The sequence below is a fragment of the Tenrec ecaudatus genome, chromosome 11, assembly GCF_050624435.1.
Source record: "Tenrec ecaudatus isolate mTenEca1 chromosome 11, mTenEca1.hap1, whole genome shotgun sequence".
NCBI lineage: Eukaryota > Metazoa > Chordata > Mammalia > Afrosoricida > Tenrecidae > Tenrec > Tenrec ecaudatus.
Window position 1 is genome coordinate 37,782,196 of NC_134540.1, and position 19,040 is coordinate 37,801,235.

Below are 19,040 nucleotides of genomic sequence, written 5' to 3' on the forward strand. Positions count from 1 at the left end.
GGAGTAGTTGCACTACCCATGTACTACAGAGCTGTGATATTTAATGGATAATTTAGTTTGAAAGGAAAAAAATGAAATGAAATTCCTTATATAATTTTGCTATTTTTGAAATTTTCAAAATAGAAAAAGAATAAAGAGAAAATGTAATTTAAAATGACTTTTTCAGTTCATGGCTCTGGCAACGAAGAAAGTTTTGTCAGTTTTGACTTCCTTCTGACAGCAAACCTTTACAAAACTCTGGATATGCTACGTTAGTGATCAGAACCATTTGGGGCAGCTTCCTAAAAAAAAAAATACGCAGCCTTTCTCCAGCATCTTTAGCAAATGTGAGTTAAATACAGATTCCTAATAGCAAAAACAGCTAGATCACAAGTATAATTGCCACTAATCATCTGGTTTTAAGCTTCAAAGTCTCAGCTATGCTTGAGAAAATCTAATCTCTTAATGCAAGGCATTGGCTTTGGAGAAGAGGGTCACCAGTGGGTGGGGCTGAATCCACCCTGGTCCCAGCTTGGCTGCTGAGTTGTTCTTAGAGCACTTTAATTGTGCTCTTTACGTGTACGTGCGCATGTATGCGCGCGGTGGGGCAGTTATATCATGGTAATTTAGTTTCATGCTGAGAACCACAGTCAGAGAGCTAGTGGCCCCACACGATTGAGGAGGGCCAAAGTCACAGTGGAGTTCAGTGTCTGGTGTGTGGTGGGGTTGGGATGCAGAATCTCATCTCCCAGCCTCAGTGCCCTGCCTGGGCTGGCTCTCCCGGTGTGGTCGTATTTCACAGAGATATACACAACGTGATCAACGGACAGTATTTTGCTTAATAACTTAATTCCCATTAAACGTTCTCCTTTATTCTTATCCCGCTTGCATTTGTCATTCTCGTGTTGCCAACATCTGCAAACATACCATCGAGTCATCACTGACACATCCAGATCCAGTAGGACCGAGCAGGACTGCCTCTGTGGGTTTCTGAGATGGTAACTCTTCATGGGAATAGAAAGCCTCATTTTCTCCTGCAGAGCGGCTGGTGATTTTGAACTGCTGGCCTTGCAGTTAGCCCAACTCATCATCCACGACACCACTGGGGCTCCCTGCCGACACCCTGGCGGTAATCCTGAGCGTGGCTCAGGGTAAATGTTAACTGAGTGTTAAAGTTTATCACACCTGGAATGTCTACTAGAGAGATTAAAATGACTAATTTCTTAAGAATTACAGGCCTACCATATAAAACAACAAATTTTATGCAAAACGATGTACCACTTTGGGTACAGAATTACTGACATAATTAGACCGCCAGGGAGGTTTTAAGGAGCTACTGCATCTCAGAATTTTAGGTGAGTTTTTTTGCTGGCTTTCTGCCATTTAGAGACAATTCAGATCTGGCTACATTTTCATTTTTCTAATAGTATTTTCTTTTCTCTATATGAAACATTTTCACCAAATCAGACTATTTGGACACTGGATTATTTGATTTGCTATCTCCATAAGCACACCTCTCATCTTTCTACCGGTGGTTTTGTTTGTTTTAGGGGTAGTGTGCCTGTTTTAGCTCTTAGGAAACCATTTCCTCCTAATTCTGTCCATTTTCTGTGTTTTATTTATGGTCTACCTTGTCCCACACATCCTGTTAGTATAGAGTAGCAAGTGGAGGCCAGGTGGTCGAGTTGGGCTGAATCTGCATGGTTGGCTGTTTGAAACCACCAGCAGCTCCATAGGAGAAAGGCTGGGTTTTCTGTGTTCATAAACAGTGGGTAGGTCATGATGAGTCAGCATTGACTTGATGGCAGTGAGTATAGAGTCTCAAAGAATGGGGGAAATCTATCCTATCTCACTTTTATGACTATCTTCATATGTAAGAGTAAGCCAAAAGGTATTGCTCCTGGATTCTAGTCCCTGCAGGCGTGAGGGCATTTGAAACATGGTGTTAGACATGCCTCTGCAGTCAGTGAGTGGCTGCAGACAAGTTTTCTCAGTCCAACCCTTATCTTAATCTTGTCGGGGTGTCTGTAAAATAAGGTCCCATCAAAACTGCGACTTCTTAGGGGATAGACAGAACCTGTAAAATTCAAGGCAGAGTTCACTCAGTTCAGAAGGTTCTGGCAACTCTTTTTTGGGATCCCAACAGGGTGATCCTGATAGATTTTCTCTGACCACAGGGCAGTCACGGGCGCTTATTAGGAAGTTTTCTAAAAATTGAAAATGGCTGAAGAGAGACAAAAATAAAGAAAACTGAGCCAATCAGCTGTTTCCCCATCCCGACGGCAGGAACCGTGCCACGCAGACTGCCTTGAGCGCTCTTACACGTCCACCCCCACCCGCAGGCCGGAGCTTGCCTTTCTGGCGCCTTTTTGTTTTCAAAATGCGAAGAACACTGAGAAGGAATCTGATTTGTGCCCCAATGTGGTGTGCCTTGAGTATTCTGAATCACTAGGGGAGGAATACAGGGATGGAAACATTAGATTGACGAGATGTCAAGTTAACAATGAGTCTGTGTTTTGATATTTAATATATTTAATAAAGATTTCTATGACTTGTGCAGCCATCGTCCTGGGTCATACCCTCATATTAAACCTATTGGGCTTAATTTGTCATTTTCAAAGAAGGCGGTGTATAATTTTCTAAAACAGAGGGCATGTTGCTTTACTCACTTGAAGTTTGGAGGGCACAGTGGCCAAAACGAATCAACAATTCATTTATTCCTTTACTGTGGACCCGAACACACTTCATAGATACTGGAAAAGTCAGATAAGAGTTGTGGCATTCTTTTACCATATCTGTTGCTGATGTCCACTTAATATAAGAATCATTTTCCTTCTCATGATTAGGACAATGGTGATAATTATCAAAGTAATCGTTTTAGTAAGATGATTATTGCAAAATTTATATATGAAACCCATAAGAGGCATTTATATAAGAAACAAAGAGAAAATATTTAGTATAGTGCCTAGAAGGTGCTCAGTCAATGTTATTTTTCAGTTTTAATCTTGCATTTTTAAAATCTTGTTCATTTAACTTTATTTTTCTTTAGCTAGAAAAGAAATGTTTCAAAAAGTGGAAGGACGAAGATATGAAAAATAGACAGGTTTATCAAAACAAACCTGCTCTTTTGAGGGTAAAGTAATGTAATAGACATATATACTTACGTAATAAGTAGGAAACGATCACTTCGTCAAGGTAAAGCAGGCCTTCCCCCTGCTGCCACCATTTTTATTGGCCTTCATCTCTCAACTTTAGCCAATATAACATCACAGATACAATTTCTGAGAACTGGGGATAGAAAGGAAGAGTTTCTTTCTTTTTTTTTTTTTGACCAAGAAATCCTGTGATAATCAGTGGAAAGACTATAGACTAACATCTCCCTCCCCGTCCCCATTCCATACCTCTACATCTGTACCTCCAGCCGCCTCTTACACATGGCCACGTGAGAGTTGAAGAGGTTCTCAGACCGAGTGTTTCCTCCTCATTTGTTGACGAATTAAGTGGACAGTGTCGTCATCACCCAGATGGGTGTCCCTTTTTCTCTCTGCTGTACTGCACAGGTCCCCAAACCTCCACACAAGGAAGTGTACATGCCATATCTCCAGCAGACTGATGCAGCATCTTCTAGAGTCTAGGTCTTTTCATAGTTACTGAGGACAAACAGTGGTGAATAGACAAAGGTTCTGCTTCCAAGAGAATTTTTTTTTCTGAAGGAAGGAAGAAAACCAGCATCCAGTCTATGTTTCCCGTCAATGCTCTGGAGGACGGAAAAGAATGAAGCGAGAGCCATGATGGCAGGAAGTACTGGGTGGGCGAGGAGCTTTCTGTGCTGTGTAAGGCCATTTGGGAAGTCTTTTCTGAGAAGGTCTAAACCCAGGAAAGAGCATACTCTAAAATTGAAAGCAGGAGACAAATGTTCTGCATGAAAAAGGATGGTAAGGGCTATAAAAAGGGAAGACACAGTAGCCAAGGGGAAGAGCGCTAGCAAGGGCTCAGCTGCTAAGCAAAGGCTGCTGGCTATGGGTTGGAATCCGCTCCAGGGCACGCAATCACGGCAGTCACCAGTGAAGTGGTGGGAATGCTTGGATTAAGTGTATGCTTTACACTTGGAATGCTAAGATTTGCTGCAGGACTGCATGGAGCTGTGAAGAAAATGATAGATAGATAACCTTGAGATTTTTTTTCTTAAACAATTATAAGAACACGAATTTTGTTCTCTGAGATGCGGAAAACTTTAGGAAGAACGAGAGTGGATGTGGGAGTAGGTCTACGGGAGGATTCAGGTCTGGGATGGTTGAACTTGAACGTGCCAAGTCGAGATACTGAAAGTAGGCTGTTGGATATACAAAGATTCAGGTGAGAGGTCTGAGCTGGACCAATAATTGGTCTGCTTCCAGAATTGAACTTCTCCCCATTCCTGTTGATTCTGTAGTAGGTGATGATACCAATTACTCTCATTTGTACTATTTTAACACTTCTACCTTTCTACCATTTTCTGCATGGTTATATATTTAATACAACAATAATAAGATAAAACAGGTCCTATTAATTTTCCTACTTATTAGACCAATGAGTTCTCTTTTTTTGGAAGAAAATGATTGACATTTTTCTGGAAGTAGAGGAATATCTTTTTTGTTGTTGTTGGATGTTTTTTCACTGCTTTATTTTTTTTTAAATCGTTTTATTGGGGGCTCATGCAATTCTTATCACAATCCATACATACATCAATTGTGTAAAGCACATGTGTACATTCATTGTCCTCATCATTCTCCAAACATTTGCTCTCCACCTAAACCCCTGGCTTCAGCTCCTCATTTTTTCCTTTCCCTCCCTACTCCCCCTTCCCTCATGAACCCTTGATAATTTATAAATTATTATTTTGTCATATCTTGCTCTATCCAACGTTTCCCTTCACCCACTTTTCTGCTGCCCGTCCCCTAGGGAGGAGGTTATATGTAGTTCCTTGTAATCAGTTCCCCCTTTCCAACCCACCCTCCCAGTATTGCCACTCACACCCCTGGTCCTGAAGGGATCATCCACCCTGGATTCCCTGTGTTTCCAGTTCCTGTCTGTACCAGTGTACATCCTCTAGTCTAGCTGGATTTGTAAGGTAGAATTGGGATCATGATAGTGCAGTGGTGGGGTGGCATTTAGGAACTTTTGCTATACTTTCAACCCACTCTGAATACCACAGTCTGTTTCCCCAATGTGAAGTTCTACTGATCTTTCAGTGGCTCCTCATCGTGGTGAGAATACCTGGTTTGAAAGTCTGCATGGTGTGATGTGCAAGTCATTTGTGGTATCACTTCTTCTACGCCACATGTTCTTTTACTGCCTTGGTTTCTTTCTAAGTCCTCGAAATTTTCTCATCTGCAGACCTTCAACTGCAACCCTTCTAGGATTTGTCCTTTTTCATATTCTCAGAGATGTTTTCATCTGGCTAAGTCCTCTCCTCCCAGCTTTAGTGTAGATCGTCTTTATTCCAGAGACTGCCCTTGCTGAGTCTGTGGTAAGGAGCTGTTTTTATGCCCTCATGGCACTCACCTCAGCATCACCATCTCTGACTGTAAGTGCCGTTTCCTAGCAAGCCCTGCCATTGGACCGGCATTTCTCTGAAGCCAGGGATGTCTCCAGCTTGCATAGCGCTGTGTCCACATTGCCTCCCACAGCCTCTTGCCTTTCGTTAGTGCATGGTGGTATTTCATAATTGAGGGAAAAGACAAGTAGCAACAATGGCTGCATAGAGAGCCCTGGTGCCCGAGTGCCTGTGCATTGGGCTGCTAACAGCAGGCCAGCAGTTCTGTACCACCGCCTGCTCCACGGGAAAAAGGCCGGACTTTCACTCCTATAGGGAGTGATGGTTGGGTTGCTGTGAGCCAGCGTCAACTCCGTGGCAGGGAGTTTAGACGTTTTTTTGATGCCAAATGTCTATATACTAGTGGTAACATGTTGTCTGGAGAGACCGGTTGGTCCTGTGAAAGGACATCATGTTTAGTAAAGTAGAAGGGCAGCAATAAAAAAGCCAGAGGAAGTCCCCAGCAATAACAACGGGCTTAAGCTCAGGGACAGGGTCGGGCCGGCACGGCCTGGATGCTGTTTCATTCTGTGGTCCACAGGGCCTATTGGTTGGCACCTAACGACAGCAGTGAGGCTTAGTTACAAGGGTATTGGAGAAAAATACAGTGGACCACCACGTCCTCACCCGTCAACAAGACCTAGAAGCACCGTTTAACTGCCCTTCGGACAATGCTACCAGCAATACACAGGTCTTCTAGGAAGAAGATCGTGTTCGGTTTAATAATTATAGACACATCTCATGTTTGTGATGGGGAAAGTTTCAAAGTTGTCAACATGTCACATATCCCTGAACCTATGTGCAAAATGTCTTGAGACTTAGAGTTCTAGTATATTTTCCTTTTAGAACTACTGAATTATTTTAAGTTTCATATGGAAAAATAAACAAGTGAGACAGCTGAGGACAAAAATAAAAGAGGAAAAACGAGTCATTTGAAAAGCCAATGAATAATAATAAATTACAAATCTATAGTATTTAAGACAGAAAGAACTTAAGACTGAAAGAAAGAGCAATTGAAAATAATTAGAAGCCCAGAAACACAGAACTAAGTTTATCTAAATACTTACTATAGGAGGTATGTATAATTTTAAATCAATCTACAGGTGGTAATGATTTCTTATTCACAAAATGGTATAGTAATAATAATTGTTTTGGAAATATAAAATTTTCCTATCTCACACAGAGATGATTAGCCTCACTGCATTTTAAGGGGCCAATCAGAACACTAATTAGCTCTAGTGACATACGTGGGTTACACATTGGCCCCAGTTAGAACCAAAGGATCGGCAGTTCAAAACTACTAGCCACTCGATAGGAGAAAGGTGAGACTTCTACGCCTGTGAAGGTTGCAGGTTTAGAGAATCCCGAGGCGCTGCCGTGCTCCATGTTACAGGTCTGCATGTGTGGGAGCCAACTTGATGGGAGTGAATTTGAGTTTTTTTGAATCATGACGCTTAATCTCACTCCTTTGAAATGGGATTAGAGATCCACATTTTTCAAGATTCAACTTTAAAATTACACGGATTTTTTAATAGTGAGGGAAGTTGGTCCCCTTAGCTTAATTGTACGTGTGTATTGCACAGAAACACTGTCCTGGGCTCACATTACTCATCTGGGTGAAAACTACATCCGTGATGCCAATCACTGTCGGCCATGGGCTAGGTGTATTTCATCTGATCAATTGTACACATGAGACACAGCTGTTGACAAATGGAAATAACCCCATGACATGTGAAGTGCCTGGTACAATAGCTGTCTGGGTAGTGCCGGAAACCTACACACGCCCACACCTTGTCCTATCGATGAGGACTGCCTGGGCTTGCCTTCGGTTCTCTTGAAAAGCCAAGGAAGTGAAGCTTATATTTGTCATTATACGTAGAGAGGTTCATGTCAAAGAAGGTGGCTTACCCATTTATAGAGGTGGGCCTGTTCTAAGTTGGTCCGTGGATCAGATGCCACTCTGGAGGCTTCCCCTGACTCCCATAGCCCTAAGGACTGATGGACCTCAGCTGATCAGGTCAGACAGTTGGCTTCTAGCAGTACAGATGAAAGAATTCAAGGAGTACAGCAAGTAGGATGACAAGCTGCTGACAATTCCCAGGATTGGCAGGCAATGTGGCAGGCAGCTGTCTCAAGTTCAGAGAACCAGAGCCAGATGCAAGGTCCAGGACCCCCCTCTCAAAAAACAAAACAAAACAAGCAAACTTTTCCACAGTATCCACTTAGTCTGGGAGCAGGCCACATCCTTGATGAGATCTAATCATGAGAGGATCACTAGCGCTTAACCAGCAAACCTCTGAGAGTCCTGACCTAGCCAAATTGACATAAAACTGTTACAGGCACCAAGGCAGTTCTATGATGGACAGTGCTCACCAATTAAAAAGCTATCTGAGCAGGATGGAGGCTGTTCTGTGCCTTTTGGTGCAACAAGGGATGAGAGTGCAATGCAGATCTCCCCACCTGGCTCCCCACCGAGAGGCAGGTTCGACATATGGACACTATGGAATTCTATTTTGTTAGACCTGATTTAGGTAAACCTTTAGGCTTATGGTGGGAAAAGGGAATGTGGTACTTGTTTTGAAGCCAAAAATATGTAGGCAAAGGAGGGAAGAACAGGGAAGTTTTAACCGTGGCTCTTGTCCAAAAAACTGCTTTCTCTTCATTTTTAATTCTCATACCTGATTCTGGAAACTGTTTACTGGTTTCCATTACTGCCATATCACTGTGTGGAATTTCAATGTTTCTGTTTTCCTTCATATATTTACTTCTACAATCACACGAGTGCCTCCCTGAAGTCATTTATTTCTTGTATATATAATTTATTGTTTACATTTTTCAAAATACCTTGATGTTTAGAAGTACATCCCCTTCCGTTTTGCAATTTAATGCCTTCGTGGCCATAACATGACTGTCATCTTTCTCTTCCAGAGAGAAAAGAAGAGGAAGGTTTTGAAGAGAAAAAAGTGATTAAGAAAAAAATTAAAGAACTTAAATTTCTGGATTCTAAAGTTGCTCAGAACCTTTGTAAGTATCATATTTTAATATTATTAAATTATCAAAACACACTAGAGATGACTTCCACTTATTTCATTTTCTTTATGACTTGTAGTTCATGTTATTTGAGTTTCATTAGTATTATTACTGCTCGCATAATAAGTTCAGAAGTTAATTTTCTTTTCTTTGAGACAAGTTTTGCGATTAAATTCTTCAAATGATTAATGTATTAGAAGATAAAATGGGGAAGGAATTTGGAATGAAATTATATGCACCTTAGCTGAAAACAGAACTTTTCTTTAAAATCCATGTGTAACGTATACGTATAAAATGACGGGATTCAGGTAATGCCAACATATTTATAGAAAAGAGTCCATGACTTCCATGCTTTAGACCTCTGCCTCGCTGTTCCTTGTTATAACTGATCACACCCATCGGGGGTTGCGCTTCTCATGAAAATAAGGAACGCTGGGAAAAATGAAGTCTCTTATTTCACCGAGCAGTTCAAAACTTATGTCAAAAGTACTCACTGGAAAGATTTTAGATTTAATCACTATTACATGAGCTAAATATTATTCTATTGTCATTCTGACTAAATTGCTATGAAAGAAGAAGACAAATAGTGTTGCTCCTAACTCCTAGAAAGCTGTGTCGGCACTGAGGCAATATGATGTGTATTCCTAATCTCTGACAGGGCTGTAATGTGGAGAACTTAGCGGGATGATAAATGAATGTAGCTTTCCGTCTCTCTCTCTCTCCCTCAACCATTGCATGCACTAAGCGGCATTTTAGCAGGTGCACAGCAGTTACGAAGCGGGCTGTTGTCTGTCAGGGCAGCAGTGTGCGGCCAGCAGCCACTCTTCCAAAGCAGGCAGAGCCCTTCCACTCCCGCGAAGAGGCACAGTCGGGAGAACCCACGTGGGCAGTTCTTCCCTGTTGGACAGGCCCGTTGTGGGTCAGAATCAACTAGCTGGCCATGAGTTTGGTTTTGATTCTTCGATAAGAGGGGAAAGATCTATGCTTCCTAAAGAGGGAATCAAGTGAGACGCACTCTGCATAAAAGGCAGAGTTGATAATCTTGAGAAAATGCCAGCGTCTCCTTTCTTTCATCCCTGTTACGACAGAAGACAGTCTAGTTTCTCCCATGTAAACCGGACCAACCCCATGGCGTCACTGCTGACAGCCGGCATTCAGCCTGTGTTCTGGAGCCCAGGGGATTGTTCCTCCTGTTCCCTTCACGTTTCTCTTGACCATGGACTTTCTTGGACCAGTGAAGGTGCAGGTGGAGGTACCCTCACTTTGGCCTGGAAACCAGTAACTGTTGGTGTGCGAACCTTCAGTGGTCTCTTCTCTCCCTGGACCGACAGTCGGTGTGGTACCCGCATCTGATGTGAGGCGGATGACAAGCAATGCGAATAAACCTTTGTGTGTGGGAGCCTCGAGATTCGGGGAGTTGTTCTGTGACAGGCATTTCAAGGACATTTTGCTCCAAAGCATAGGTTTCCAAACGTATTTGCCTTACTGCCCCCCCCAATTGGGGGTGGGGTGGGAAGGGGAATGCCTCCTGGCAATGAGAAGCTTTTCTACCAGAGCCATATTCCAGGATAAAGTAGGTATTGCATTTGCTGCGCCCCCAGGGTGTGATAGGTCCTGCTTTGAGAAACCTGCTCTCGGAAGTCATGATCTCGCTTCACAGTGCTATGGTACTAAGTTAGATAAGGTCACACAGTTCTGTACAGGCATCTGGAAGAGAGGATTTGGTCTTCAGGAAGGTTCGCGACCTGCGTCACAAATGGTTAGCCTTGATTCTGAACAGGCTTGTTATGGATCCTGAAGAAATGTCATTCTAAGTAATTTTTTTTTCAGATGACTCCAGTCATGATACATTAGCTTTAAAATCTGTCTCAAAGTTGTCTGTTTGTTTCGTTGGATAGGGTTATTTAGAATTATTTATATAATACAAGCATGTGTACTAGATATTATTTTATTTCTAATTGTAATAATAATTATCTTTGTATGGTAAAGTTGTACCCGAACCTTTAATGCTGGCTACAACCACTACTGAACTCACTGCTAGTGGGTCAACTTGGGATCAGAGAAAGTCTACAGAACAGCTTATGATTGTTCTTTTGAGTTCTGAGTCCGGCCATCTCTATGGAAGCAGATTGCTTCCCCTTGCTCCTGAGGAGTGACTGGTGGGTGGGCTTGAACTTCTGACCTTAAGGTTAGCAGCCCTGCACTTAACCCAGTGTGCCACCAGGACACCTTACATACTCATTCACTGCCATCGAGTCGATCTGACCCACGGTGACCCTATAGGACAAGGTACAATTGTTCTTGTGAGTTACGTCACATTCTTCGTGGGATAGGAAGCTATGCGTTTCTCCGTGGGAGCAGCAGGAACTGCTGACTTTGGGGATCACGGCTCCCTGAGTAACCACTACAGTCACCACTGCTTATGCATATATTCATATTGATAAGATAGGGAAACTTTTGGGTGACTTGAATAAGGTTTCTCATTCTGAAGATACCCAGTGGGTATGGGATATATGTTCCCATGTACAGATAAAATCACCTCATTACTGTAGAGAAGAATCCTGCTTGCTGATTGTTTTACCTGTAAGCTACATTCATTTGATTGAGAAGCGTGTCTCTGAGTATAAGACCACAGTATAGGCCCAGAATCGACACCATGTCATATTGTGATGTAATCCTCGCTGGGATTACTCTTTCCTCTCTAACTGTATCAAGTGTCGTGATTTACACTTCATTGTGTGATTCACAGCTCTTTTTTGTCTGTGGAATCCAGAGTCTTTTCAAATGCTGAATTCTGAGAAACGTTTAATGGCAATGACAACTGTTTTCTGAATGAGTGGAATTGGGGTAAAGCTGTAGTCAGAGTGGAGTCATGATTTTAAAATGAGTCACTTTTAAAGTTTATTGAAGATAAAAATGATGAAGCTGTACTGGATCATCTCTTACAAGTAAACGGAACCACTATACAGAACTCTGAGGAAAGGATCTAAATTGCATTCACCCATTTATGTACTTGTTTATGTAAAGGTGGGCTCAAAACAAAAGCAAAACAAGCAACTTACTGTGATCAGGAAGGTTCTGACTACTGTCCCCAGAAGAGAGCATAGAACTGTCTCTGTGAGTTTCTAAGGCTCTAAATGCTTGTGGGGGGAAATTGTCTTTCTCCCAGGGAGAGGCTGGTGGTTTCAAACTGCTGACCCCGTGATTAGCAGCCCAATTCCTAGTCCACTACACCACCAGAACCCCTTGAAAGATGGGTTCCAAAACCAAAGCCAAACTCATTGCCATCAATTCCACCTCAAAGTCACCTTATAAAACAGGAGAGAATTGTTCCTTTGGGTTTTCAAGGCTGTAAGTTTTATGGGAGTAGAAAGCCCTGTCTTTCTCCCATGGAGTGACTGGTGGTTTTGAACTGCTGATCTTGTGGTTAGCCAGCCCAATGCATAGCCACAATGCCAACACTGCTCCCTGGAAAGTTAGAGGGTTCCTAAGACCACCCAGATTACTGACACCGGTAGAACGTTTGGGTGTCCCGAGATCACTTGAATAATTCACTAAGAAAAGTCACATTATAGTAAAAAAGTCCAGAAGGGGTGTTAAAGTGAGACATCCAGTCGTTCTCTCCCTGTGGTCTCATGGATAGTGCTGACTTTGCTGTGCAACGATGTGTGACAATTTGTACAGAGCGTTTTCACCTAGAACTCACATCCATCAAGTGGATTCTGACTCATGGCCACACTATAGGGTAGAACCATCCCTCTTTAAGAGAATAGATAGCCTCACCTTTCTCCCTTGGAGTGACTGGTGGTCTTAAACTGGTGACCTTGATCGCAGTAGTTACACGTTGGGCTGCATACCAGATGCTCCACAGCAGATGAATGAGGCTTTCTACTCCTGGGAAGAGTTACAGTGTCAACCCCTCCCAGGGGCAGTTTGACCCTTCCCTATCGGGTCGCTTTGAGTCAGACTCAACTTGATGGCAGGGAGTTTTGTCGTTGTTGTTTCTCCTTTAGGAGAAGATATATTAGCGAGTCTTAGTTAGACTGCTAACATCAAGTTCAGCAGTAAGGATCTACCAGATGCTCCGGGGAAGAAAGAAGAAACCATCTGCTCCGCTACAGACTTAAGCCTTCCAACCTCAGAAGCCTAGGGAACCATCCTATTCTGTCCTACAGAAGGACTCTAAGTTCAAATTGATGGCAGTGAATTTGACTTTGGTTAGCATATATTTTTGTTGTTAACACAGTTAATCTTAATCATATTCAATTTGTTTTAAACATGGTGTGGAGAATATTTATTCCCTATCGATCAGTTACTTATTGATTATTCCTTTGAAATTATATCATTATGAAATTTGCATGCTTTCTGTTTTCAACTGTGGAGTTATACATTTTAATTCTATCAATCTCTATTACGATGTAATTTAGATAAATTTTTTTAGCTTACTTTTATCACTCTACGGTCGGTTAAACTCAGGCTTGGCAGAAATGAAATACTAGAGTAATTCCTGTTTTCTGACATGATTCTATATGACATGGATTCAGTAATGTATGAATGAGGCTGATGACATGGACACAAACCTAATCATTGATAGATATCATGGAATCCTCTAGAGTGTGCCCAAGAGAGAAACAGATCATGAATTGTGAGATCTGTGAAAAATATCTTTGTATGGAAATACCTTCAGACCAAACATATAATATGAAAGTTCAGTATATAAAAGAAATGAATAGATTACATGTACCAATTATTGCATATATTCAAGAGCTGACATCTCTCATTGGAGAGAAGGCATACGGATAGTAAGCTAAAGGGATAGTATCAAAGCATTATCTTTAATACTAGAAAACATTTCTTATATAACTCAATAGCTTTTGAATAAACTATTATGTACTATTTATCGATGGTATCAAAAATTTTAAATAGTGTTCAGAATTCTCATAACAATGTATACTATGTAATTCATTTAGGCATGTTTTCATGAAAATTGTTTAAAACTGGATATGTAAAGATTTAGTTTTATGCAAAGGTTGTTTCCTTTGCATATTGCCTGTATTGTCTCTGAATAGTGACGAGCCTGTGAATGCATGCGTGTTTAGAAGTCTACTTAAATTACTATTCCTGAACAATTTACCAGGACTGGGTTATTTTGTATGAACTAATGGTGAATATGTTTAGAAACATAACATATGTACATGCTGACATTTTACAATGCTTTCATTGCGATTGAGTTTTGTAATGTACCCGATATATTTCCGTTTTTATCACATAAAAATTGACATCATTCCTATAGTAGCCTAATAAATCACCTTGGGAAATCAATCTGGTGACCAGTAGAATGCAGGATCATCGTTAAGCCCTAGAGCCGAAACAGTAGGATGAAAGGTGCTGATGAAAGTTTCCCTGATAGTCGTTATATTGGATGCTTAAAATCTTGATTGTAACAATTTTAAACGTTTTATTTTATAAGTAGAAGTATATCTCAAATTCTTTACACTGTCTTCTCCCTCCCACCCCCGCTTAGCAATCTTCCTGAGTTCTTTCCGGGTGCCATATGAGGAAATCAAAATGATGATATTGGAAGTCAATGAAACACAGTTGGTGGAGTCTATGATTCAGGTAAACAAACAGGCAGAGAGCTTGAATTCCAATATTTCATTGCAAGCTTCTCATTAAATAGAAATCAGTAAGTGAAGCAAAATTCTTAACCCAAATCATTCAACTGGAAAATCATTGCTGCATAATTAGTTTTTGCATAACTTCTGCATTGCCAGGAGATAGAATTCTGCATCTTCCTCTAAGTGCAAACGAAATATAATGCTATCAGAATGATTACATTTCAATTATTCTTAAATGACTTTTTTTGAAGTGGCAAATTGGTTAATTTTACATTAATGTTTCTGTTTATTATAGTTAAAACTAGTAATATGTTAAATTTGTTTCTACAGTTCTTTGAAATGTGTTTTCCTCGGATTTGTATGGCCTTTAAAGTTATATTAATATTGGATATGGAAGATTAAAGGGTTTTTATTTAATGCTATTCTTTCCAACAATTCCCTTTCATTTGCTTATGAATACTAGAGATTGTTTGATAGTGTTTTTAATTCATTCAGAAATGGAATTCATTTTTTTTCTTTTTAAGGTTGTTTTCACTTATGATTTTTTAAAAATCATTTTATTGGGGGCGCATACAGCTCTTATCGCAATCCATACATCCATCCATGTGTCAAGCCTATGTGTGGCCATTGTCATACTTACAATGTTCTTAAAGGCAGTTTCTGTGAGTCGGGAACTGACTCAAAGGCAGTGAGGTTTTTTAAACTTATTTTTGACTGCATTGCTAAGGTAGTTGATGAATTCCACATAAGAGATTTATAATGCATAAACCAATATCAAAATAAAATGAAGTCATTGCCATCAAGTATATTCTGACTCATAGTGACCTTGTAGGACAGAGCAGAATTGCCCTTGTGGGTTTCTGAGAGTGTAACTTTTCTCCCTCCGAAAGGTTGGTGGTTTTAAACTGCTGACATTTCGGTTAGAAACTGAACAAGGAGCCCACTATGTCATCAGTTCTTCTGCGCATAGACTGGTAGAACTTACAATGGAATCCAAACACAAATGATGTAGTGAGTGTGTGTGTGTGTGTGTGTGTGTGTGTGTGTGTGTGTAATTGTGTCTTCGGGTTACTATCTTTTAGTCTTATAACGAATAAAAGAAATGTAGAAAACCGTTTTAGCAGTAGAAAGAAACCACATGCTATTTGTTTGTCTCAAAACAGTTAAAATTATACTAAATATTTTGTTTGATCATTAATAAATGGTGCCCTCGGTAGGGTTTTTATGGTTTTGCTTTTTCTAGCTTGTCTTCTAAATGTGGTGTTTATATAAATCTCACCCATGATTTGTGTTCTGAGTTTCTGGGATTCCTTTTTTAAGTGTTTTTTTTTTAACCTAGTTATTGGTTTTCACTACCATGTTTGCCTCTCTTATGGATGATGTTGTATGTGGTCTTTTGCTTCGACTCCACATTCCTGAAAGAAAGTCTTTCCCTTAATACATGTTTGTGTTATTTTATAATTCATTTGTAAATAAGGGTCTGCAGAGTAGTTTTAACATGAATATCTTAGATGATCATATGTCATGTGTTAAATAGAAATGGGGGAAAACAACACACTTCACACTTTTAAATTGATGTCCAAAGGAAATTTGACTACATAATTGTTTTCTCTCTCTTTTATAGCCAATTACTTCACACTTTCAAAATAACCCATGAATGTATTGCCTTTCATTCCTTTATATCAGGAATCTGATGTGGCTGTTACTGGACTGAAATCAAAATTTTGCCTCGGCTGTATTCCTTTCCGTAGACTCTTGGGGAGATTTATTGCTCCTTTTTAGCATCTATAGGAGAAAGATGACGTTTTTGCGCCCATAAAGGTTCCAATCTTGAAGCCCACAGGAGCAGTTCTACTGCCTCCAGGCTCGTTATGAGTTAGAATCGACTTTCTGGCAGTGAATCTGTCTGTTTGCTTGTGTGTTTTTAGCATCTGGAGGCCACAGTCTGTGCCACCTGCCTTGTTCTTCCATTTTTAAAGTCAGGGATGTTCTGTCTCTGAAGATCCATCCTGAATCACCAAACCAAAACCAAACTCACGTCCAGCGAGTCAATGCTGACTCATTAGGACATCCCCCCTCTAATTCTTTTGTCTGCCTCTTCCACTTTTAAGGTCCCTTGATTACATCAGCCCTTCTAGATGATTCAGAATAATCTCCCTAGCTCAGGTTAACTCACCAAAAACCTAAAGTCCATCTATAACTGTAATTCCCTTTGCCATGCCCAGCCTTATCTGGTTGCAGTTTTGAGGCCTGAGGCATGGGCATATTGAGTGGCTTGGGGGTGGGGGTGCGGGTTAACATGTGAGAGGCTTTCCAAAAGCTCATGGGAAAATGGAATTAAAGGAGAATGTAATTTTCTTCTGAACTTTGGAAACCCTCATGTACAACACAGTCTTAAAAATGGAAAGCAAAACAACACTTTAAATTTAATTTTGATATCTTCAGGCCTTGCATATATGATTTTAAAATAGGAATTTTTGTGCTTTTTGAGGTTTCATTTGTAATTTTAAAATGTGTTCTAATTTTGAAAAGGAGAACTGCCCAGTGTGCCCAAAGCATTGCATGTTTTATAGCAATCTTCTTCATTTGGGGGGGGCGGGTACTCTACTCATTGTCATAAAGTTGCTTTGGTTTATCAGTTATTTTCCCATATAGAAAAAGAGGTGAGTGCTGTGTTAATATTTATTCCATTTTTCCACATCATTTTTACTCATTTACCTTATGTGTGTCTCATCAGTCTTTAATGAGTTCATTTATTTATAAATATTTTACTGTACCTATCATATATACTGGGTGTTGTACTAGACTCGATGAGAAATGAAATTTTCTTTGTGGGAATTTATAGTTTGGCAAAGAAGAACTCAGTTAATATGTAATTATTATGCTATGGACTTGAGACTAGATCATGTGCTGAGGGAGTTTGACTTGAGACTGGATCATGTGCTGAGGGAGTTCGACTTGAGACTGGATCATGTGCAGAGGGAGTTCGACTTGAGACTGGATCATGTGCTGAGCGAGTTCGACTTGAGACTGGATCATGTGCTGAGGGAGTTCTACTTGAGACTGGATCATGTGCTGAGGGAGTTCTACTTGAGACTGGATCATGTGCTGAGGGAGTTCGACTTGAGACTGGATCATGTGCTGAGGGAGTTGTATTTGAGACTGGTTCATGTGCTGAGGGAGTTCGACTTGAGACTGGATCATGTGCTGAGGGAGTTCTACTTGAGACTGGATCATGTGCTGAGGGAGTTCGACTTGAGACTGGATCATGTGCTGAGGGAGTTCGACTTGAGACTGGATCATGTGCTGAGGGAGTTCTACTTGAGACTGGATCATATACTGAGGGAGTTCTACTTGAGACTGGTTCATGTGCTGAGGGAGTTCTACTTGAGACTGGTTCATGTGCTGAGGGAGTTCGACTTGAGACTGGATCATGTGCTGAGGGAGTTCGACTTGAGACTGGATCATGTGCTGAGAAAGTTGTAGTTGTGTCTATATGTAGAGGATGAGCCATTTAAAAGGTGGTACGATGTGGATTTGGAAAAGGTTAAGAGAGTTTATGAGCGATGTAATGAAATGTTATTGTTCCTGCTTTCCCAGTAGTGAGAGCTGTGAGAGAGAAGCAGGATCTGCGTGGTCCACGGTGGTGTTGGTTGGACAGAAGTTTAGGTGTTGTGAGGCATGTGGGCTACATGTACGGAAAGTAGACTGGAGTTCCTAAGTCAGGTAGAGGTTAAGTCTCGATGCTTAATAATCACTATAATTATATTACAGGAGAATGCAAAAAGAATGAAGTGAAAAATTAATATTTTCATGAAAGATGAAAATCTATTATGTTTTATGTAAAAATATCAAAAGTGATTTGATGATAATTTTAAAAAGAAGATTCTCTGATTAAGGACATTCTGGGGGCTAATGTAATAAATCACTAACTCTATCTCTGGCAGTTCTGCTCAGAGACATTTCTATGTATATGGGGCTCTTGTATATTGAGGGCTCTTACAATGCTTATTACAGTCCATACATCAATTGTATAAGGTATATTTGTACATAGGTTTATCATTCTTTAGTTTTAATTCACACTGATAGTTGCAATAGTGAGTTCATTTTACTAAGGGCGACCTTAAATTGCCACTGTTTTGTTGTCATTTTGTCTTTGGCCAGTTAATCAGGTTGTTGTCCAAAGGTACACAGTGAGTCCATAAGTTGTTCTTTGATCTAATTCCTTTGACATATGCAAAACTCTAATGCTGTGCTGGACTAATACCACCTTTGGGGAGTTTCCCACCATCCGTAAGGATAGCATGATATAGGTTTCATTCTAATTTGTACTTGACTTTGACCTTATACGAAATCTGTTGATGCAATAACTGCAAGTGTGAGCACCAACCACGCCTTTCTGTTTTGCCTTAATTGAATTATGAATATACTAACTGGTTTTAACACTTGATTGCATTTTGATCCAGAAGGTCTCTACAGCTCAGACCTGTGTAAGGGGGTTTCAATCCCGTCAGCACTGACGGAGCAGCATGGCTGTGTGCACTGCTCTGGCCCTTCTCCTTTGGGAGCTGCTCTCTGGTGTGAGCCTGTGCCTGGGGGAGGGCTGTGCATGGACCAGGAATGAACGCAGCAGGATGAGACCATGACTTGTGGAGCACAGACGACAGAAGCATGGGAATGTTACAGTCATGGGCTCTTAAGTCCCGAAAGGATTTCCTTTTAAGCATTTTATATGTAAGGCATGCCAGCCTGTCTTCAATGCCTTTTTCAATTTTCTTTTACATTAGAAAAGTGATTTGCCTTTCTTTTAAAGATAGTTTTGGTTTTTATTGTTAAAA

The 19,040-nt window shown here is 40.7% G+C and overlaps 1 protein-coding gene across 2 annotated transcripts in view; it reads left to right on the forward strand.

Moving 5' to 3' along the window:
- DIAPH3 (diaphanous related formin 3) overlaps positions 1-19,040 on the forward strand; it is a 576,438-nt gene that overhangs the window by 270,095 nt on the left and 287,303 nt on the right. For both annotated transcript variants that reach the window (XM_075563000.1, XM_075563001.1), the window contains 2 exons: positions 8,483-8,578; positions 14,109-14,203. In XM_075563000.1, the coding sequence (XP_075419115.1) occupies positions 8,483-8,578; positions 14,109-14,203 (191 nt within the window). The remainder of the gene's footprint in view (positions 1-8,482; positions 8,579-14,108; positions 14,204-19,040) is intronic.